General features: G+C 44.6%; 1 protein-coding gene across 14 annotated transcripts in view; it reads right to left on the bottom strand.

Annotated features, from left to right (window-relative positions):
* Positions 1-24,434, bottom strand: part of LOC137535751 (VPS10 domain-containing receptor SorCS1-like) — a 1,470,659-nt gene that overhangs the window by 97,255 nt on the left and 1,348,970 nt on the right. For all 14 annotated transcript variants that reach the window (XM_068257627.1, XM_068257625.1, XM_068257626.1 and 11 more), the window contains 3 exons: positions 22,598-22,728; positions 15,521-15,634; positions 12,877-13,048 (listed from right to left, as the gene is read on the bottom strand). In XM_068257627.1, the coding sequence (XP_068113728.1) occupies positions 12,877-13,048; positions 15,521-15,634; positions 22,598-22,728 (417 nt within the window). The remainder of the gene's footprint in view (positions 1-12,876; positions 13,049-15,520; positions 15,635-22,597; positions 22,729-24,434) is intronic.

Raw genomic sequence — 24,434 nt, 5'->3', positions numbered from 1 at the left:
TTTAGATAAGTTTAGATTGCACGCAAAGTCCCGCACGCAAAGCAGCACTATTAAACTCTATGCAAAGTGCACCAGACTTTGCTAGCGCAAAACTTTTGATCAGCTGTGCACTGCGGTACTAACCCAGTTGGTGCTTAAACTTATCCAGCCTAAAAACTTATCACACCTAAACTTATCACACCTAAACTTATCACACCTAAACTTATCATGCCTAAACAGAGTTTAGGCGTGATAAAGGACTTTTCACTAGCGTGCTAACTGTTAGCACCGCTTTGTGAATCAGGCCCATAGGGTTTACCTCCTGTGTTTACAAATTAGCTGCTCTGCCAAACTTTTCTTTATCCACTGAAAAAATAAAGCAGGTTCAGGTATTGTTCCTAGCACTTCAGATATTAGGTGTTCCATTTTTTTTTTACCTCTTTGGAACTGACTATTAAAGCCATCCATTACCACGCCTGGATAGCGCAGGCTGCTCTGTGTTTTTTAATGCTACGGCATTGCGGAGGGAGTTTTTATATGTTTGCAGCAGAAATAATAAAGAATTTCTGTGCATGAATGTCAATAGGAAATAATAAGTTACCTCTTTTTATGATTTGGTGATGCGCAGGCTTTGCCAAGAACAAGAATGGACTCTCTTCCCCTCTCCCCTCCCCTCCCCTCCCGCCGTCGCCGTGGATTTTAATTGGAGCGTGGACAGAAGAGAAAATCTTTACTGATCATAAAAGTTATAGATCTGTTCCCTTGTAGCGCCGTATTGATTATACCGGCAGGACCTCGCCGACGGTTTTTAGATTGCTGTAAAAGCCAAAAGTGATATTTTTGTCAGCCGGGGCTCCATTTTTCTTTTGTAAATAAGCTCAGGACAGGCATAGAGATCTGTGTTCACAATGTACGCAGCTTCATAGACTAATAATCACCTTTCTCTATCAGAGTTTTGCAATCCAATTGTGATTGCAGATTGCACAGCACTAGGTAATAGACAACACGGAACTTAAATGGAGGCGCAGTGGAAACTGGGGAGGGGTAGTGCCCTGGCTATCCTACTACTCCTCTGCCCCCAATAAGTTTAGTCATAGCCCTTGAACAAGGATGCAGCATATCAGGTGTTTGACATTTCTGTTAAATCTGACAATATTAGCTGCATGCTTGTTTGTGGTTTGATTCAGACACTACTGCAGCCAAATAGATCAGCAGGACGGCCAGGCAATTTGTATTGTTTAAAAGTAAATAAATATGGCAGCCTCCATATACCTCTCACTACAGGTTCCCTTTAAAACTCCCTGCATTTCATCTGACAAAACCCTGTTCAGTCTTCTCAATGCCACACGTTTGCCCCACCTTCAACTGCAGCATCCCACCAAAGCCACAGCTTTCAGCCACTCGTCAGAAGGAAGGGGGAGGGAGGATAGTGGTTGTATCAGATACACCTCCCCACCCACTTTGTTTGTTAAGTGGCAGAGTGAAATGATTAGTTAATTGGTAAGTGTGCTATGCTGTTAAAGCGGAACTGCACTCAGAACTTCCTCTCTGCTGTAAAAGATATGCAAAAGCATAATACATTTTAAAGAAAAACACTTCTTTGTTACAGCTGATACAAATCCAGCTATAAATCTGCAGTGTGTCTACGTCCTGCTTTCATGGAGGTAGACCTATTATTATCATCCTGTGCTTTCAAATGTGATTATATGCCGTGGCAGTCAGCTGACACAGGGGAGAGATCAAATTACAACTTGTGAATTAGACAGGCTAAACTCTCTAAATACATACAGGGTGCATGTCTCTGTTTTCCTTCTGTCCTGTGCAAGAGTTCAGGTCCACTTTAAAGGAATAAGCTTAATTCTCTCTCCAGAGACTCAAAGTGTTAACTTAGTCTGAATTCTCAAAGATATAGGGAAATTCCTTGAGGCCTTCTGGGGATAATTACAATAAGTGCGATGCAACAGATTTGTTCTGCCCTATTAGGTCACTGAGCTAATTAGTTTATTCGCTAATAGCTGGGAAATAAGGGTTTTATATCTAGAAGAGGCTGAAGGCTTAGTTGTACTGAAATTATAAGGGCTAGCTCACACTGCAAGATGTTTTTCCTGCAGTGTGAATTGAAAAGCTCTTGCTAATGTAATGCTAGGTTGTGTGCTCTCTTGAGGATGTGATTTTATAAAAAAAAATTACCCCTAGCATTGCATTAGCAAGAGCTTTTCATATCACTCGAGATTAAAAAAATTGCCGCGTGAATTAGCCTTAAAGCACACCTGTAGCAAAAAAAAACGTATGATACAATAAATTGTGCGAGTAGTACGGATAATGAATAGAACATTAGTAGCAACAAAAAGTCTCATTTTTATTTTGTTATATAGCATTTTTATTTTTTATAACATCGCATTATTCTGTCATATTTGCAGTTTAGAAACCCCACCCTGTCTTTTGAGCTATAAAACAGAGCAGAAAAATTGACCCTTTGAAGTTTCCAGCAGTAAAACCTTTTGTCTCTTACTGTTATTTGTGCTTCAGAAAGCGGGACTGTATTCAACCCAAGTTAGGTCGCATAGCTCAGAGAAACTCTTTTGCATAGAGAACTGAAGTTTGTTAACTATTCCTGTACTGGAATTTTATATTTAAACAGAAATCCCATGGTGATAAACACACCCCTAAGATCCCCCTATCACTGGCCCCTTTTTTTAGTGGGAACTATAATCCTAAAGCATTGGGGGACACCAGATATCTTGGACTTTAACACCCTTCTAGGGCAATTTAAACCCTTTGCACAACTTCAAATGCATCAGTACGAAACCCCCAGCCGCTCTGCGCATGCGTGTGACGCAGATATATCCACTATTGGTCACATGAACTGAAAGTCGAAATTTCTCTTAAAGAGAGTCTGAAGCGAGAATAAATCTCGCTTTAGACCTCATAGATAGCAGAGGCACGTGTGCCCCTGCTAAACCGCCGCTATCCCGCGACTTAACGGGGGTCCCTTCACCCCCAAATCCCCCTCCGTGCAGCGGGGGAGCGCTTCCTGGTTGGGGCAGGGCTAACCGCCGCAGCCCTGCCCCACGCGCGTCTGTCAGCTCGTATCTCCGCCTCTCCCCCGCCCCTCTCAGTCTTCCTTCCCTAAGAGGGGGGGGGAGAGACGGCGATGCGCCGCTGATAGACGCGAATGGAGGCAGGGCTGCAGCCGTTAGCTCTGCCTCCAGGAGCGACCAAGTCTGCGACCAAGTGTCGCAGTGGGGGGTTTGAATTGAAGGGACCCCCGTTTAGCGGCGCTATAGCGGCGGTTTAGCAGGGGCACACATGCCCCTGCTAACTATGAGCTCTGAAGCGAGATTTATTCTCGCTTCAGAGTCTCTTTAAGCAAATCCAGCTAGCCTCAATTCACCTATCCAGATACTCTAGATCAGTGATCTACAAACTTGGCTCTCCCGCTGTTAAGGAACTACTAGCCCCACAATGCATTTGCCTTTATGAATCATGACTGTGGCTGTCAGAATCTTGCAATGCATTGTGGGACTTGTAGTTCCTTAACGGCTGGAGAGACAAGTTTGTAGATCACTGATCTAAATGCATAACCCATTGGGAAATGTTTCAAAAAATCTTGCTACACCGCTACACTACTCCCTTAAGCTTATCTAAGTATTAAGGTAGCCACATACCATACAATTTTTTTAAAATATCTGTTCAATTTAAGAATTGCAATCAATGTTTCTGACTGATTGTAACATTTCAAAAATATAACCAATGTACCACACACACACATATGTTCAATTTTTCCTCAAGTATGATAAAAAATGATTAGAAACTCTGACAAAATTGCTAGGGTGTGTATATAAAGAAATTGACAATCTAACACACACCATACAATCTTTAGAAGGATTGAAGAAAGACATATGGCATTCCGGATCGATATAAATCGAAGAAAATGGGAAATCCGATCGGATTTTTCAGTCGAATGAAAAAAAAACCTTTCGATTTTTTGGGGGAAATCCGATCGTTTATATTGAATTGCTGTACAATCGGATCATTTTATTGTATCGTGTGTCGCCACCTTTATGGAGATCAGTCTCCTGATTGTGGATGAAATTGTGTCTTTCTAGGTTCATTATCCCACATATTTTGGTATTGCAAGCTTATAAAGGTCCTTTGGAAATACATAAACACCCATATTACAAGTCACACATGGGCCTCCTTTGTTTTTACACCACAACTTGCTGTGCTACATGTGTGGCTGGATATTATTCCTACACCGCACCGCTTAGAAATATCCCAGATAATACGTGCTACTCGTCACCAGATTGGGTTAGGAAGGGGGTTTTTTTAGCACACCAGTTGGTTACAAACTCTCGCCCTAGCCACAATCAATATGAACATGGAGAAGAAATTGCGACACTTAACGCATAGGCTCGAATATAAGTTGACCTTGTGCATAAGTCGACTCCAATATTGATCCACTTAAGCTGGATTTTTTTTACTCACTTAAGTATAAGTCTACCCAGCAAAATTAAGAGATGCACTTGGGGACCCGGAGGGGTTAATGACTGCACTGCATACAGTATTGCAGCCATTAATCACTTCTGGCCCTTAAAGGGACACTGTAGGGGGGTCGGGGGAAAATGAGTTGAAGTTACCCGGGGCTTCTAATGGCCCCCCACAGACATCCTGTGCCCGCGCAGCCACTCACCGATGCTCCGGCCCCGCCTCCGGTTCACTTCTTGAATTTCTGACTTTAAAATCAGAAAACCACTGCATTGCCGTGTCCTCGCTCCCGCTGATGGCACCAGGAGCATACTGCGCAGACCAAAGACCATACTGGGCTTGTGCAATACACTCCTGGTGACATCAGCGGGAGCGAGGATGCAGCTGCGCAGGTGCATTGGTTTTCAGACTTCAAAGTCTGAAATTCCAGAAGTGAACCGGAGGCGGGGCCGGAGCATCGGTGAGTGGCTACGCGGGCACAGGATGTCTGCGGGGGGGCCATTAGAAGCCCTGGGTAAGTTCAACTCATTTCCCCCGACCCCCCTACAGTATCCCTTTAAAGAGACTCTGAAGCGAGAATAAATCTCGCTTCAGAACTCATAGTTAGCAGGGGCATGTGTGCCCCTGCTAAAACGCCGCTATCCCGCGGCTAAACGGGGGTCCCTTCACCCCCAAACCCACCCCCACAAAACTTGGTCGTAAACTTGGTCGTGAATTTTTTTCTTCCTGGAGGCAGGGCTAACGGCTGCAGCCCTGTCTCTCAGCGCGTCTATCAGACGCGCATCGCCGCCTCTCCCCCGCCCCTCTCAGTGAAGGAAGACTGAGAGGGGCGGGGAGAGGCGGAGGTACGCGTCTGATAGACACGCTTGAGGCAGAGCTGCGGCGGTTAGCCCTGACCCAACCAGGAAGCGCTCCCCCGCTGTACGGAGGGGATTTGGGGGTAAAGGGACCCCCGTTAAGCCGCGGGATAGCGGCGTTTTAGCAGGGGCACACATGCCCCTGCTATCTATGAGGTCTGAAGCGAGATTTATTCTCGCTTCAGACTCTCTTTCAGTGCAGCCATTGTCCACTCCTCTCCTTACTTAGCAAGCACTGCAGCCCGGCCCACCACCACCACCCCCCACCATTTCCTTGTTTTCTTGGCATTTTCCTTTATCAAGAGAGTGTCACTTACCAGGTAAGTGACACATTTTACCACTGGGTAAATTGGCGCAAATGGGAATGTCACTAACAGTAGACACATTACTCAGTGTGCTCAGTGTTGAAGCCATTGGTTGGTAAAATTGTCAGTGTCTCACAGGCAATGGAAACTATACAAGCTATGCAAAGTACTGCTTTTCCAAGCAAAAAGTGATGGTGAGAGGAGAATTATAAAGCCTGTTGGCTGCTGCGGCTACTTCTGCAAAGGTTATGAGTCAGAAATTTAGATCTGACTCGAGTATAAGTTGACCCCCTATACTTTTATTTAGTGAGTCAGACTTACATTTCTAGACTTATAGTCGAGTATATACAGTACTTGGAGGACCAATGTTACAGTAAGTCCGCGTAATTCTTGACAGTTCCGAACCATGCTAACCTGTTATATCAATCTTTATACCAACTTTCTTGTCATTATGATGTAGATTAATGTTTAAAGGAAAAAAAAACTCGTCCTGTGCTGAAAAACAATATGAGACTCCTTTCTTTGCCACTAATGTTGTATTTCTTAGCTGTACTACACATAAAATACATTATATACGTTTATTTTCGTTTTGAGTTTGTTAATACCACAAACTGCCAGTCAATTAGATGCATATCATATAGCCCTCCTCAGAATTGCTCAGTCCACACTAGGTACGTAAACAGATCTGTGCTGCCCTTTTGCAGAACATTAAAAATGTGTCCGTGTCCATAGCCGTGGGTGGGGCGCCATGCTAGAGGGGGTAGCAGCGAGGAAGGGGTGCAGCGGGCACAGCGGCAGGGAGGTCCCCCTTCCGAGCTCCACCTCCAGCTAGTTTTTTTTCCCGTGCTCCCCCTCCAGCCGCTGTGCCCGTTGCCTCCCTTCCTGATTGCTACCCTCTCCAGGCTACCTGGGGACACCTAGGTGAGGAGCAGGCAGTAGGGGTCCGTGAAGTCCCGACAAATCCGGACTCTCCATACAGTTTTTCAAAACGGATCAGTTTTGAGAAGTCTGTGAAGACGGCTGCTATTTTTAACATTGGTATCAGTGTCTCCGGTTTTGGTCCGGGCCCAAAAACGGTGCCACAGATACTTTTTAAAACAAGTGTGAACCAGCCTTTAGCCAGATAGAACAGTGCTGGACCAAATAAAGTAACAATACCATCAATTTAATGCTCAACTGTAATCAGCAGCAGCATGCTACTAAATGTATGGATCCATCTGAAAATGGCGCCTGAGAATAATGGCGCACGGTGTTGCCGCTAATCCATTTGCCGCTTCTCGCTATTTAACGTTAAAGCCTTATTGTTGTTTAACATTAAAGCCTTATTGTTATTTAGCGTTAACACAAAGAACCCTCTCTGTACCTATCCCTAACCCCTAAACCCTCCCTAAATCTCCCCTGGTGGTGCCTAACCCTAACTACCCCCCTGGTGGTGCCTGACCTTAAGACCCCACTGGTGGTGCCTAACCCTAACCACCCCCCTGTTGGTGCCTAACCCTAAGACCCCCCCTGGTGGTGCCTAACCCTAACACCCCCCTGGTGGAGCCTAACCCTAAGACCTCCCTGGTGGTGCCTAACCCTAACCACCCCCCTGGTGGTGCCTAACCCTAAGACCTCCCTGGTGGTGCCTAACCCTAAGACCCCCCCTGGTGGTGCCTAACCCTAAGACCCCCCCTGGTGGTGCCTAACCCTAACCACCCCCCTGGTGGTGCCTAACCCTAAGACCTCCCCAGTGGTGCCTAACCCTAAGACCCCCCCAGTTGGTGCCTAACCCTAATACCCCCTGGTGGTGCCTAACCCTAAGATCCCCCTGGTGGTGCCTAATCCTAACCACTCCCCTGGTAATGCCTAATCCTAAGACCCCCCTGGTTGTGCCTAACCCTAAGACCCCCTGGTGGAGCCTAACCATAAGACCCCCTCGGTTGGTGCCTAACCCTAAGACCCCCCTGGTGGTGCCTAATCCTAACCACCCCCTGGATGTGCCTAACCCTAACCACCCCCCTGGTAATGCCTAATTCTATGACCCCCTGGTGGTGCCTAACCCTAAGAACCCACAGCGGTGCCTAACCCTAACCTTGACAGTGTTAAATTAAATCCATTCACCGTTTTGCAGTTAAATAACGTCTGCAGTTTGGCAAATGAACAGCACTATTGATAAATAACGTTAGTGTGTTCCACTATTGATAAATACCGTTAGTGTGTGCCGTTTTTCTTCTTTTTTCCCTGTGCGCCATTATTATGCAGTACTAACGATAAATAGCGATAAGCGTATCTTTTTAATGCGGCGCCATTTGTATGCATAGGCGCTGTGCGCCATTATTCACTGATCTGAAATGTATGGCTCTTCACATTGGAGCATCATAATCCTCTACACTGCTGTGCAAAACTTCAGGATAGCATATCACAGTAAAATCAGACAGAGCACAAAGTGTATGGTGAGCGGTATGGGATAGACCCAGAACTCCTTTGCGATCTACAGGTAGATCAAAATCTATGCAGTGTGGGCACTCTGGATTTACACCATAAGATTAGGGATATTAGTGTTATAATGTAATTATGGACAATATGACAGATTGCTCTACAATTGGCTGATTGGCGTAAACGGCAGGTATAACTAGGCATTTCCCAGGGACTAATCCTCAGCTTTGCTCTTGCTGCTGACCTTGTGTAGCACTATATCCATCCTACAGAGGCATGTGTACAGCGGGGATAGGAGGATCTTGGTTATTTGGTTTATCTACACCTGCATCTCTTTTGGCAAATAAGCAGTGTAAAGGTGGCCCATACATCTAGCAATGATGGGCAGATTTGAACAAGAGATAGATCTCTCAGATTTGATTAGAGAGGGATTTGTCAGCTGCCCATACATTGCAGGCCAATTCCTGATCGATCTTAGCATGAAATCTCTCAGGAATCGTCAGTCTGCTGAATATTCCGCTGCCCCCCTAAGCATACGACCAGTTTAGACATGTGCCAACACTCTAAACAAGGGGTTTGTGCCATCACCTTTCACAGCATGGACCTGTAGTAGTGTGAATCCAGTCTAAAGAAGGGCTCGTACACACGTCCAACTTTTCCAACCAACTATCGATCAAACTTGTTGGACGTGTGGACGCCAACCCGATCCAACTTGCAGATCAGTTGCGATGACTATCAGGCAAACGTCTTTCAAGTCAGTGCTTGTGTACAAACTACTTCTAGTTGTTTGACCAACTAATAGATTTGCAAACATACAGTCGTTTGATCGAGTCCATTGTTGCATCCAGGATTCCAGTCCCATTGTCCATTAGCAAGTTTGATCGAGTCCATTGTTGCATCTAGTCCCATTGTCCATTAGCAAGTTGGTTAAAGGGTCACTTAAGGGTAGAAAAAAAATTAGTTCTACTCACATGGGGCTTCCATCATCCCCCTCCAGCTGTCCGGTGTCCACGCAGTCTCGCTCGGATCCTCCTGGCCCCGCCAGCAGCTACTTCTGTTTTCAGCGACAGGCGACGACAGGCCTGGGAACGCAAGTGATTTGTCGCGTTCCTGGCCACAATAGCAGTATAGAGGGCGCTATTGTGGCCAGGAACGCAAAGAATCACTCGCATTCCCAGCCTGTCGCAGAAAACAGAATTAGCTGCCGGCGGTGCCAGGAGGACCCATGCGAGACTACGTGGCCACTGGACAGCTGCAAGGGGCTGGTGGAAGTCCCAGGTGAGTAAAACTATTTTTTTTCTACTCTTAAGTGTCCCTAAATGACACGTGAATGAGTTGATTGGTCACTTTGTTGGTCAGTGTGTACAGGATGTTTGAAGGACTTATTTGTTTTAAACGTCAATAACCAAACCAATCAGGCATTAAAATGGTCTGAAACTCTGACATAGCATTCAATAAAAATGTGTTTTTCTACTTTGTATTACTCATACAGTTATCATATTTGCTTTTGTGCACAAGTAATATTGTCTGGAAACTTGTAATTTGTAGACAAAGTGTAGTTCCCCTGAAAACTGTCATTGCATTTTAGTCCAACTGCTTTTTATTATATATTAACATCTTCTAATGAGTTCTTCTGAACGGTTTGTGTGCCTGAAGCAGAGAGAGCTTCACAGGAAGTGTTTTTTACTTGTTAAACACACCTGTAACAACATTGGAATGTAAACAATGATACTGTTATCTCCAGTTTGGATGCGGATTTGAAGCTGAATAGCAGGACAGAGTGCTTTGTTTAACCATTTCAGTGATGTTCTGCTAAAAAAAATGTCTGGTATAGTAGCTTTAAAACTGTGAGGAATCTTTTAGATCAAAGTAGAAATGGTGTTAATTTTGAGACCACTTTAACTTGGATGTGTGTTCGCGCCTTTACCCAATTGGAGGAGAACATAAACGGTACAATCTTGGACTTTCTATACACTTGGGGGTTGTTTCTTCTCAACAAAAGTTTCATCTGAATAACCCTTTAATGAGATTAATCTAGACACCTGCGTGATCTGGCACTACAGCAATGGCCATTATCTGACATAGCTGTACATTAGTGCCACTAAAGTGGGTAAATTGTTCATTATAGTCTCTCAGCCCTGGAAGGCCAGTCGTGGCATGGCAGCTTCCATCAGAGTAACATCACACAGATGTGCCTTGTGACAGATGCTGCTTTAATACATTTCCATCCGATCTATTGCAATCCTGGTGTTTTCCCAATCTTAGGCTGTCTCTATAGTGTACATTACGTTCAGTTTACATAGTGATTAATCTCTCTCAGTCTCCACATTAATCACCATTTGTCCTGCACATAACAATCCGTCTTGAGCAGAGATTTCCTGGTACAGTAATTGGTCATTGATTAGCCAGTCCTGTTACTCGGTTACAGCCGTGAGGAAATATTGTCTCAGCTACATAATAAAGTAATACACTAAGGATAAGTTACACAGTGTGAATAGAAGTATGAGTGGCATGTGGTCTATCAAAACCCCACAGCATATTCCTAAAAGGCCTTTACCTCACACAGTGCTATAACCTTTAAAGCAAACCTGTGTGCTACTAATGGTAATTAGAGCTCTCGGGGCTGAATTCCTAAGTCTGAATCTGTTTCATTCAGCTGTAAAACAAAATTAAAAATAGCCCTTTGAACTTTTTAGCCCCGTCTTGTTATCAGCAGTGTTTCCTCATCAAGGCTGAAGTGTTAGGATTTTATTTACTTTTATGAGGAGAACCAGGGCTGTCTTCAACGGCTGTTAAAGGGAACAGTAAAGTGAGGCTTCCACATTTATTTATTTTAAAGCAATATCAGTTGTCGGGCTATCCTGCTGATCTCTTTGGCATCAGTAGTGTCTGAATCCCACAACTGAAACAAGCATGTAGCTAATCCAGTCAGAACACCTGATCTGCATGCTTGTTTATGGTCTACAGCTAAATGTATTAAAGGCAGATGATCAGCACGACAGCCAGGCAACTGGTATTGTTTAAAAGGAAATAAATATGGCAGCTTCTATATCCCTCTTGCTTTAGGCTCCCTTTAAAGCGGATCCGAGCTGAAAAACTAACTATAACAAGTAACTTGTCTATATATCTTATCTAAAGTTTAGATAGTTTACACAGCAAATCTAGCTTCAAACAGCTTTAGTAGAAAATGATCATTTCTTCCTGTGATACAATGACAGCAGCCATGTTGTTTGTAAACATTACAAAGAGGCAGGCTTATCTGTATCTTGATCACTAAGCCTGTGAAAAAAAACGAATCCCCCCTCCTCCCCTCTGCCCCTGAAATCAATGGCTAGTAACACCTCCTCCTCCTGCCCAGACTGAGCGACCATGAGCCCTTGCTACTGCCAAGGCTCTCTGAAAACCTGTGGGCGTGGTTTATTTAGTTTATAGGGAATTAGAGTATTAAAACAAAAAAGTATTTGGCTTGAGGAATGCACTATAAACAATAGGAAAGGAACACAATTATGCAATGAGTAAAAGTTCATCTCGGACCCACTTCAAGGCAGGGGTGTCAAACTGAAATACAAAGTGGGCCGACACTGAACCCTGGGACCAAGTTGTGGGCCAACCTCAATATCTGCTGGCCACCTTATTAAAGTTCCCTGATGTCCAATTGCTCCCCTCTTACACTGTTCCCTGGTGTCTAGATGCCCCCACCCTCCCCTATACAGTTCCCTAGTGTTTAGTGATTTCCCCTTTAGTGGCTTCCCTGGTGTTCTAGGGCTTCACCTCGAATATAACTTCCCTGGTGGTCTAGAATGGGCCAAACATAATGCAAAGTGGGGAAACCCCCTGAGGGCCAAATTTAATGGCTCTGAGGGCCAGATTTGGACCCCAGGCCGGAGTTTGACATGTATGCTTTAAGGTGACCATACCTTTATAGATGGCCACCAATACACATACTATTACTAACCCCTAAATGTATTTTCAGGTTAGGTGTTCTTTCAGCACAAACAACATGGATGGTTAATTAAGGGGAAAGAGGCGCCCTGGATTATATAAAAACTTCTAAAATCAATTTAAAACGGAAAGGGTAATGAGGTATCTTACCTCAATGACGAAAATCCTTGTAATATACAAAAAGATTTTTATTTTAGCACAGGCAACGCGTTTCGCGGGTCTAAGCCCGCTTCCTCAGGCCAATAAACAGTGCCAAAAGATAGAAATCGATCAGCATAGGGAGCCTCATTACCCTTTCCGTTTTAAATTGATTTTAGAAGTTTTTATATAATCTAGGGCGCCTCTTTCCCCTTAATTGTGCATTGTTCTCCCCCGTACAACTGTACGAGCGGTGGTGACGGTATACCTGTAGCCACCACCACAGCAGATACCTGTCTCCATTTTCTTCAAGAGAGCGACCTACTTCAGTCCGTTTAGGACCTCCCCGAGTGGAGTCGGGTTTGTGTTCTACACCTGCTTCCTGTGTTCGGTTGCCCCCTGCAACCCTCCTTTGTGAGTAGTATTTTTCTTCTTACCATCCTCTACTTTTACATCAATATACTACACTATTGGGCTCCCGCCTTTTGTCTCCTGTGTTTTTTCCACAGGGCGCCTTGACACCCCTACCACATATCCAACATGGATGGTTACCTATGTATATTTGGCTGCTCACACTAGTTGGTATTTATCATATGACTTCAGCACAAACATGGGAGAACATTGGTTTGACTGTGGATGAAAAGTAATAGAAGGCCGATTAAGGACACAGATTATGTAATAAGACAACAGACACCTGTTATCATAAAATCCATAATTATCATGGAAACATTTGGGAGAGAGCAGCGTACCTCCTCCAGCTGCAGCACAAAGGTCACATTGTGTCCCTGTTCCGCCGTCAGCTTCCCGTCCGTAGTGGTGACGCGGAGGCCGTGGGGCGCTTTGCCCGGACATTGCTGCGTCTTCGCCGTGTACTGTTCCCGAACTCCGTCCGTACAGTTGTTAGACACGACCTTCCTGTACCTGAAACACAGCAGGGAGCACTATTAGAGGACACCAACCCAACATGCGTGCTTTTAGAGAACCTGTCCAGATGGCTGCTACACAACACAGACTATACTGATGAGCAGAGATAGTCAATGAGGTGCTAATCATTCTGTCATGCACACAAACAACATGAGAATTAGGCATGGTGAATGAAATGCAAATATTTCAGAGTTCATGCAGGATTATGTATATTTGTTTGCATATGTATGTAGCTTAAAAATGGACCAATCCATTTAAACCTTGGTGGGACTAGATTGGTCCATTTTCAAAATGCATTTATTTGAATACACATTTACATAATCCTGCATGAACTAGGAAATATTTTTTTTTAACTTAACATGTCATTTTTATTGAAAAGTATAGGCAAGACATACAGGTGTTGGCCGTACGCAGACGGCATGTATGTTATAATAGCAGGTATATGGTACAGTGAAGTACAATTATTACCATGAATTATTGAATTTTTAGTTGAAAGAAAGAAACCTGCAGGAGAAGGTCTGTTTTCTTCTTTTAGTTCAAGGAGAAATTAGCCAACAAAGTGACATGTTATAAACTAATCAAACATAAAAGGAAAGCCCAAACAAAAACAAAGTATATACAAAGGACAGCCGAGTTCCCGGAGGAGTTTTCACCCCCACCGTACAGCAAATGCTATGGAGTTGCATGATACATTAATAAATGTTAGACTCTAGAACGAGTATAACGGGAAGTGGTCCAAGTATCCCAGATAGAGTGATATTTACGTTCTGCCCCTACGGATATATATAGCTTTGTGGAATGGTAACATTTTGTTAATTGCTCTAATCTAGTCAGCCAATTCAGGAACCAGTGGTTGTATCCAGGATTGAGTAAGGACCTTGCGGGCAACATGAAAATCATTGAGCAGGAAGAGTTTAGTATGTTTATTACGGATGTCATGAGGGATCATGTTAAGCAGACAAAGTTTAGGGTCAAGGGTTACAGGGCAGCCCATTTTGTCATTTAAAAATTTTACAATTTGTTGCCAATAGAGGTTCACTTCATGACAGGACCAAATCATGTGGTAAAAGGTACCCTGGGTTAGAGCACATTTAGGGCATAGGGGTGAATACCCAGATCGAAATTAACTAGGAAATATTTACATCTCCATGATCATCTCTAATGATCATTTTATATAGCTTAGAACAGGGGCAATGATCTACTGCCTGTCCTTTTATATTGGTCCAATACCAAAATGTATACTGTTTGCAAGAAATTAACATGCGAGACGGAATTAACCCTTTCCAATCCTATGTTGGACTGTAGGGGCACCACTGCCAGATCTGGCACAGCACAGTGTTCCTGTATGTGGATCAAAGTGTTGGACACTGTACGACACTTTGATCCTCTTCAGCACCACACAGTGCCGCATAACAACAGAATTACAGTGGCGTACATGCAAGTGGGGCAAAGCTAGGCATGGTCAATGATATGCAATTAATTTGCGTTGATACAGAATTATGCAAATTGTGTTAGCAAATTTATGTAGCTTGAAAATGGACCGAATTTTACCTCAGAAGGATTTGATTGGCAGTGATGAGCGAAAAAAAAGCGGATATTCTTTTTGCATTAATTTTCACAAAAAAATAATGTTTAATTTGACCTTAGAGTAAAAAAGCTATTGAAATTCATTCTGTAATAAGTTTGTGATTTTTTTTTTTTTGGAGGGGGGAAAATTGTCGAGCCAAAAATAAATTTTGTGCTTTTTGCGGTTAAAATGTAGATTTTTCATGAATGTTTGCATCAGAACGAAAGATGTGTTTCCTTTGACCAATTTCCAATGTATTTTTGCAAAATATTTTTTTGAAATGGAAAATGGCATTTTCCATGTGAAAATTTGCAAGCAACACTGTTGATTGGTTCATTTTCAAGCTGCATAAATTTGCATAATACTGCATCAACTCAAAATAATTTATATTTAATAGCACCTCATTGACCAGCTCTAGAGTCCAGCTGCTGGCATGCTCAGTAGGGATGATCAATGAGATGCTAATTTTTCCAAAATTATGCAATTTTTTATGCAAATATATGCAGCTTGAAATTGGACCAATCAATTTAAACCCAGGTTTAAATTGTTTCATTTTCAAGGTGCATACATTTGCATAAAATTTGTATCAACTCAGAATAATTTGCATATCTGTGATCCTCCCTAATGCTGAGCTGCACAATGGGTGTGTGAATATAAACTCTTCAAAGGCAACAATAATTTACAATCATCAAGATGATTGCTTTTAGAATTTGTCTTGTTCAATTTTGTGTTTAGTTGGGGATTCATTTGAACTCATCAACTTTATCAGTTTATAACTCTAAGCTCCTGTCGTGGATGTTTCCCATCACTTTGTGCAGCAGCCTCAATGGAAGGAAAAAATAGGAGATCTCTCCAATTAAAAAGGTAGCGTAACTTGGACAAGATCCACGTCAATTACCTACCCGGTGCTGTTGAGGTAGCTCTGGCCAAGGCTGCAGTCCTTCGACACGGAGGAAGGGTTGTACCAGAAAGCAGGTAGACACTGGCCGTTGGTGTGTCGCTCATAGCCATAATCACTAGGGAACAAAGAGAAGAGGAGAAAAAAAAAATAGAAGTCTTAAGGCAGGTTTGTATTCCGATAATGTCAGTATAGTGCACCATCTGAAAAAACTTTTGGTAGGCCAAAAATCCTTCCCCTTCCTGGTGCTCAATAATAGAGGATCTCTGGTTGCTGAGGAAAGGAGGAACACTGGGTCCCCGGCTGCTAAAGGATGGAAGGACAAGGAATCTCTGGGTGCTGAGGGAAAGAGGGACACTAGATCCCCAAATGTTGGGATCTCCGGGTGATGAGGGAAGGGACATGGGATTCCTGGCTATTGAGAGAAGGATTGACGTGGGATCTCCGGGTGATGAGGGAAGGAGGGACATGGGATTCATAGCTGCTGAGGGAAAGGCAGACATGGAATCTCTGGGTGCTGAGGGAAGGGAGGACACTGGATCCCCAGCTGCTGAGGGAAGGAGAGACATAGGATCTCCAGGTGATGAGGGAAGGAGGGACACGGGATTCCTGGCTATTGAGGGAAGATGGGACGTGAAATCTCAGGGTGCTGAGGGAAGGAGGAACACTAGATCCCCAGCTGCTGAGGGACACAGGACTCCCCCGGGCTGCTGAGGAACACAGGACCCCCCCGGGCTGCTGAAGAGAAGGGGACACAGGACGCGCCCCCCCGGGCTGCTGAGGGACACAGGACCCCCCTCGGGCTGCTGAAGAGGAGGAGACGCAGGACGCCCCCCCCCCCCCCCGGGCTGCTGAGTAAGAGAAGACACAGGACACCCACCCGGGCTGCTGAGGAAGAGGAGACACAGGACACCCCCCCCCCCCAGGCTGCTGAGGAAAAGGAGACACAGGACCCCCCCGGACTGCTGAAGAAGAGGAGAAACAGGACACCCCTCCCCGGGCTGCTGAGGAGACACAGGACCCCCGGGCTGCTGAGGAAGAAGGGACACAGGATCCCCCGGGCTGCTATGCAAAGGGAAAAGATGAGGGGGGGGGGAATGATACGAGAGAGAGAGGAGTACAGGAACACAGTCACACTTGTCTATGCACTAAAACCAGTAAATTCACCCGTACATATCTAGTGTATGAATGAAACATTATTAAACTCCTGTTAAAAAATATATAAGCCATCCGAGAAGGAGCCATAAGTCACACAAAAAACAAATAAATAAAAGTTGAAAAGTTTTCCCTGAACTTCCGAGGCGACTCGCAGCCGCAGTCTGCATAATAGCATTTATCGACAAATGACTAAAGCGAGAACGTCTCTGGCTCGCCAGCCCCGCGCCCGGAGGGAATTAATAATATCATTGTAACACTCCGTTCTGCCATCAAGTGTCTGCAAACTGCTGCAGGGAGGAAAACACAATATTTTATTTCTCAAATTACATTCAACAGGAGAAACTCCGGCATACAGGATACCTTTAATTCGCTGCTTATTTAATCTGCTGAAAACGAAGCCGAAACAACAAGAGTAAAGCAAGACTGAAGTGGAATAACTTCAAAGCGTGAGTTTAATTTTTTTTTTCTTCAGCTTCGTGACTGCAGGTATTTTAAGTAGATCCAAAACCAATTGTTCCCAAGGTAGCCGAGTGTCAATTACAAATGCTACGCACAAGTTTTGCAGCAGAACACCCTCCTCGCCTCTGGAGGAAAACTTGTAATGGAAATGGTCACGACTATACGGAGAGGATAAATAGCAGAGTGCATATAGCGGTGCCGCCACATCAGTGGGGTACCGGGTGGTGGTGTGAATAGAAAAATATGGGTAATTCAAGTTGCCAATATTTTCCTATGCACCTATTCTAACCTGCACCCTCCAGTCTATGGGGATGATTCACTAAGCTTTTCTGTTAAAATATCTCACAATTTATTTCTCTTTAACTGACTTAACTCAAGATTTATCTCTCCTTATCTAACATACAGCAAATCTGAAGCAAAAATAAACTTAAAGAAAATCTGTAATATAAAAACTCCCCTAGGGGGTACTCACCTCGGGTGGGGGAAGCCTCCGGATCCTATTGAGGCTTCCCCTGTCCTCCTCAGTCCCACGGTGGCGGCGAAAAACCTCCCAGAGCGGCGGCGATGTAAATATTTACCTCCGTGGCTCCAGCGCAGGCGCAGTATCCGCTCCTTCCCATGGAGATAGGCGGAGATAGCCGATCTCCATCGGGCCGCTCTACTGCGCAGGCGCAAGTTCCAGTGCCTGCGCAGTAGAGCGGACCCGACTGAGATCCGTCAGAAGAGCCGCAACAGCGCCCCCGCTGGAGCCTGGAAAGGTAAATATTGAACAGGCTGTCGGATCTGTCGGGCTGCTGTTCGGAGGGTTGCAGCGAGACTCCCGTGGGACAGAGGAGGACAGAGAAGCGTCATTAGTATCCGGTGGCTTCCCCCTCCCGACGTGAATACCCCCCAGGGGACTTTTTTTGTTACAGTGTCTCTAAGAGATAAGGAATTGTATGTGTAATACGGACAATCAATAAAACATTTGTAGCAAAGAAAAGAGCCTCATATGGTTTTCAGTACAGAAAGAGTTAAAGGGGTTGATTCACTAAAGCCATGACAGAAACCCCCAGTCACTGTCCCTGTAATGTACATGTACACCCCGCCTCTGCATTAATACTTTACCTTCCGCTGTCCCCCACTGTGTCCAGACTCCTCTTCTGTGTCCACGACCCACGTGGTCTCCACCACGTTTTCAGCAGAGCAGACATGTGACATCACACATGTGCCCCATGTGCAGAACGCTGACAACCATGTGGGACGCAAACACGGAAGCGGACTCCGGACACAGTGGGGGACAGCGGAAGGTAAAGTATTAATGCAGGGGAGGGGGACTTGGGGAAATGTGCAGCAACGGGGGCGACAAGGCGTTGTCACAAGGTGGATTTGGCAAAAGATTTCATTGATCAGGAATTGACTTGTGGTTTATGGCGGCCAACAGATGTCTCTCCAACCAGATTCGATCGGAGAGAGATTTGTATATTGGTTGATCGGCAACCAAAACTGCTATGTATATATGTATGTATGGGTACATTTAGCTGTTAATTTTATGCTGTGTGTAATGCTTTAGACCATAGATGATATTTGGGTGTCATACCACTTTAAAGCGGTATTGTCATCATAAAAATCAAATTTCAACAGCACTGGTCTGAGTGTATTAAGTGATAAAGATGCTAATCCTGCATTCAAAACTTGCAAAACATGTTCTGCTGTTATGGTTTGGAGTTATGACATACTTTAGGAGCACTGGCCCTAGTGCCAAACAGTGCCAAAGAGTTGAATGTTGGGAGTTCTTTTTATCTATAATATATTCCTCCTCTTCTGTTTATTTCCCTGCCTTGCTGCTTATCAGAAACAGACTCTGATTACTCGTGTTTACAAGCAAGGCTAAGGTGATTCAGTGATTGGATGTGTAAACAAAAAAACAAGGTGAAGTTGCTAGTATACACCTCAGTGGGAGTGTCTGAAGACTCTGGGAGGAGGGCAGCTAATGAATACACAATGAGGAAGAGAAGGGAGGGGGGGAAACAAGAGTCAGAGAGCATATGATGTCAGCATTAGCTTGGCAAGATGGCCACTGCCTAGAATAGGATTTTCTGCTTTTCCTTTATAAAATTCACAGGAATCATTACGTGGATAGCACAACATATATGTTATGTAAGTAGAAGTAGTATTTATCTACTTATACTGTATATGTGTTTTTTATTTCTAGGTTAGCATGGGTGTCACTTGTTCTTTAAAGGGATACTGTAGGAGGGTCGGGGGAAAATGAGTTGAACTTACCCGGGGCTTCTAATGGTCCCCCGCAGACATCCTGTGTTGGCGCAGCCACTCACCGATGCTCCAGCCCCGCCTCCGGTTCACTTCTGGAATTTCTGACTTTAAAGTCAGAAAACCACTGCGCCTGCACGCCCGTGTCCTCGCTCCCGCTAATGTCACCAGGAGTGTACTGCGCAGACACAGACCATACTGGGCCTGCGCTGTGCGCTCTTGGTGACATCAGCGGGATCGAGGACACGGCAACGCAGGCGCAGTGGTTTTCAGACTTTAAAGTCTGAAATTCCAGAAGTGAACCGGAGGCGGGGCCGGAGCATCGGTGAGTGGCTACGCCAACACAGGATGTCTGCTGGGGACCGTTAGAAGCACCGGGTAAGTTCAACTCATTTTCCCCTGACCCCCCTACAGTATCCCTTTAAGTATCAAAAAATGTCTAAGTACAGGCAGATCTATTATAAATCTGGAGCTACACATTTTTTTCCTCAGGCTTACATGCTCTATAACAAGCCACTCGGATGTGTGAACAACCAAAGCCCTCTAAATGGTCCTTTTTGAGCTAATAGGCCACATTCAGATCAGTGACACTGTCCTCTGAAAAGACCCTTCTTCCTTTTAATGAATACAGAGACCATCCATCACCGTAACAGGGCATCTGGTATTCAGGCCGTGTGAAAGCTCCTCGGCGTGGCTTGATATGAAGGGAATTTATAGGGAGAGATAGGGAAGGAATATTAGCAGACACCCGATCACTGGAACAATTTATGGGAGTCTCTATAACGGATGTTCTTGTTTTAAACTTATGGCTCAGCGGGATAAAGATTTATACTGTGGCGGGATCGGAGCCGACCTGCTGATGGCCCAGGAAGCTGAGACTGAAATACTACGACGCATTTATCATAACCGTGACACCGGCTTGTTTCTCAATGGAGACATAAAACAGTCCTGTTACCACGAGCTTGGCAGATTGCAGGCCACGAGAGATTAGTGGACTACTCACGACGTGCCAGCTAATAATAAGCATAAACCGTGCTCAAACTCCAACTTTACATTAGTTCCACCCACAGCCTATAAAGGTCATGTTCAGTGATGAGCAAAAATGCCCATATTCTTTTCCCATTAAGTTTTACGAAAATAAGGTAACATTCAACTTTTGAGTGAAAATGGCTTTGAAAATCATTTTGTAATATGTATATGATTTTTTGCATTGTTAGCATTTTCTTCGCTTCAAAGGGTGTGATTTTTTGGGGTGTGTGATTATTATTATATGGGGGGGAGACACGTTTTTAGCTTTAAAAGGTGTAATTTGCTCTTAGCTCATGAATGGCAATTTAGGAGAAAAACATTTTTTAAATGTTTTCAAAATCAAAAATAGCATTTTCGATGCAAAAATGATTTTAGCAAACCAAACACCGGCCATATGTTTAGATACGATTTTTACATGCACTGAACAAAATATCATTTCACACAAATTTTTTCTAAACTGCAGTTTTTGCACAATAAAAAAAAAGATGATACCTGTTTCAACAAGTCAACCCCTCTCTTTTCCTCCTCTGAAATTTGCTCTTCCCTCAGTATGAGGCCTGGAACCCGAAATTTCAAATTTAAGTAGTGTTTTGCAAGCGATTACATGAGGGTTTCCAACGCTTTTGGGAGCGATTTTACAAACTGTGAGCTTTCTGCCAGCGATTTTGTGGAGAATTGCGATTTAGCGATTTTAATTCTGATTAGTCCTTTCAATTTATCATAATTTTTGTTACAGTTTGCAGTAATTTAGAATCACACTTAAATCGCTATGTGTAGCGATTCATGAGCGATTTGCCAGCGCTTCAATACTTTACATTGAAGCACAACACTCCCAAAATGCTTCATGTCCTGTGATTGCAATTTTGCTAATTGCAATCGCTACTGTCGAATTTGTTACATTTATTTACATTGGTGGAGCATGTAGGTTATATCGCTAGCCATGTAATGTGCTCCCTAAACGCTCTAGTGGGTTCCAGCCCTAATGGAGGTTTGGTTTCAGCTGATAAAGCTATTACCTCCTCTGCACACCCCCCCGCTGTCCTCTGCTGCCTCTATCCCCGGTACCGGGTCCCATCACTTCGGCCAGTCAGGTGCCAGTCGACGTAAGTGCAGTGTGCTCCCTCCACACTGCGCAAGCGCATGCGTAAAGCAGGCGCTGCTGAGACCGAGGGAGTTCCTGTGGATGTGTACAAATGGCCGCATCCGGCGGAAGTGACGGGACCTGGTACCGGTGATAGAGGCAGCCGCGTGGGAGGGATCCATGCTGATGGGGTTGGATGAAGCCCCAGGTATGTATAAAAAAAAATCATTTTCCGTCTCTGGCCATCTCTGGTTCCCTTAAAGGGCTTTCATATACACTTAGTATTGGAGCTCACACACACTTACAGCTCTGGTGGTTGCCGAAAACAAATGTTTAGCATACCATCACTGAGTGTTTACATACATCAACTACATCTATTTTCCCATTCTGAGCACCATGTTATCCATTCTATCCGTACACCCGAAGTGTGCAGCTCCCTATGTTGCTGATAAACCAGCCTACATACCCTTCATCACTGTAAAGGTGGCCACACACGATACAATAAAATGATCCGATTTTATGGCAATTCGATAAATATGAATAAATATGATCGTCTCTCCCAAAAAAAAATATCGAAAGATTTTTCCTTAATTTGACTGAAAAATCCGATCGGATTTCCAGGTTGTTGTTTTTTTTTCAATTTTTATCGATCCAGAATGCTGGACATTTTTCTTCAATTTTCTAAAGATTGTATGGTGTGTGTTAGATTGTTAATTTATTAATATGCACGTCCTAGCAATTTTCTTAAAGTTTTTAATGAGTGTGTGTGAGTGTGTGAGTGTGTGTGAGTGTGTGTGTGCGTGTGTGCGTGTGTGAGAGTGTGAGAGTGTGAGAGTGTGTGCGCGCGTGTGTGTGCGCGCGTGTGCGCGCGCGTGTGTGCGCGCGTGTGCGCGCGCGTGTGTGCGTGCGTGTGCGCGTGTGCGTGTGTGTGTGTGTGTGTGTGTGTGTGTGTGCGCGCGCACCTTAAGTAGGTTAATCTTGTGAGTATAACCTGTTTATTTGCCAATTAAAGCTACTGAAGATAACACACTATGGAGTGCTCTCTTACATAGACAGGAATGTAGGCCAAATAATCCATCAGATTGTGACTCTCATACTCACCACTCAAAGTCGGCCTCCGTGCAGACACATGGCGCAGAGGACATGGCCCCGGCATACCTCCCCTGCATGCACTTCCTCTCTGACCTCCTCTTCATGTAGGTCCTCCGGGCTCCCATGATGCACGCTTCTCCCTGCAGAAGACAGAGCCTCAGTGTCAGTTTCAGAAAGGGGTTTCCTGACACTCAGTTCAAGAAAACAAGACAAATAACACGTGCTACTGCCACTAGGATGCGCTCTATAGGCAGTACTGAGTAGCAGTGTTAGGGAGTCTAGCCCAAGGACTCCTTACTGAATAAGTGCTGGCTTACTGAACAGCAAGAGCCAAGATTCAAACACTGGTCTCCTGTGTCTGAGCCACAACATACACATAGAAGAGAAACTGAACTGAAGGAAATAGAAATTATAGGAATAAGGAATTTGTCTTGCAATAGCAGTATAGGGTGTGCTATTGTGGCTGGGAACGCAAAGAATCACTCGCGTTCCCATGCCTGTCGGTCGGTGACGGCGAAACCGGAAGTCATCGCCGGCGGGTCCAGGAGCATCGGACCGGAGCTGCGAGGGCACCGGTCAGCTGCAGGGGGCTGAGGGAAGCCCCAGGTGAGTTAGCCTCATTTTTTAGCCCTGACTTAAGTATCCCTTTAAGTCCCGCCCGCCACTGCATCTGATCAAATGGGGTGAGAAGCAGGGCTCTGTGGCTCTCCCTATTGGCTGTCTGCTACATCTGTCAACTTTTACCGCATGGAAATTGCTAATTACCGGCTGGTCAGAGCTGGAGATAAATACTGAACACTTTTACTTGATTTACCAAATGCTTTAATCTTTCTAATTTGACATTTACTGACATGTGTTGAGGCATTTACTGCACAAGTCAGTAACTTGCCTAACTAGTCAGTAATTTTACTTTTCAGTGCAGTAATGAGTTTAGTGAATTGGCATTTGGCAAGGTGATTAGTAAAACCAGCTGTTTTCTGCTTTACAATGCTTAGTGAATTGAGGCCAAAGTGTGTAAAAATAGCCTCTGCACAGCTCTCCCAATACTGTTCTCCAATATTCAGTCCAGCGGCAGTATCCGTACTGTTCATTCTACACAGATAAGTACATCCTTCCCCAGGGATGCTATGCTTAGCTGTTTATGTATAAGTCCAGCCCAAGGCAGAATAGTGTACTGACATTACACCCCGAGTACAGTACAGATGGGAGATGGGCTGGACGGCTGGACAGCAATCCAGCCACTGGCGACCAGGACCAAGGAGCAGGATTTAGAAAGAGTGGCAGAATAAGGGTGTGACTATTCAGCTGGAGCACAAGAGATATTCTGTCTATAGTTCCACTTACAATATCACTCTTAAAAGGAATCTGGGAGGGATTATAAAATCTGACTGGGCAATAAGGCCCCCAAGGCTGACAGATAAGTACAAGGGTAATTTAACTCTTTCCCAACACAGATGGAAGGAAACGAAGTTTGTTGTTAACTTTGTCAATTAGACAATATGAAAATTGAACTCAACCATCCTAATTTGTCATATCGCTTCAGGAAGGCAAAATCAGTAATGCAGTATGATTGCATTTTTGTTTATGCGGGGAATTTAGAAGTAATCTAACATATTTGTAACATAAGTGCTGTTATACATTAACCATTTAAGGACCAGCAATCTCTGGGCACTTAAAGACCAGAAACCGCTCGTCCAATCCAGACGAAATCCCGACGAATCGCCGCACATACCCGCCGCAACCGCCGTCATCGCCGCTCGCCGAGACCCCCAGGACATAGACTCTGCCATCTCTATCAGGGCAGAGTCATGTGAGCCGGTCAGGAGCCGCTTTCATTGGCTCCTGA

Source organism: Hyperolius riggenbachi, chromosome 10, assembly GCF_040937935.1.
Source record: "Hyperolius riggenbachi isolate aHypRig1 chromosome 10, aHypRig1.pri, whole genome shotgun sequence".
Taxonomy (NCBI): domain Eukaryota; kingdom Metazoa; phylum Chordata; class Amphibia; order Anura; family Hyperoliidae; genus Hyperolius; species Hyperolius riggenbachi.
This window is presented reverse-complemented; position numbering and strand designations above follow the sequence as displayed.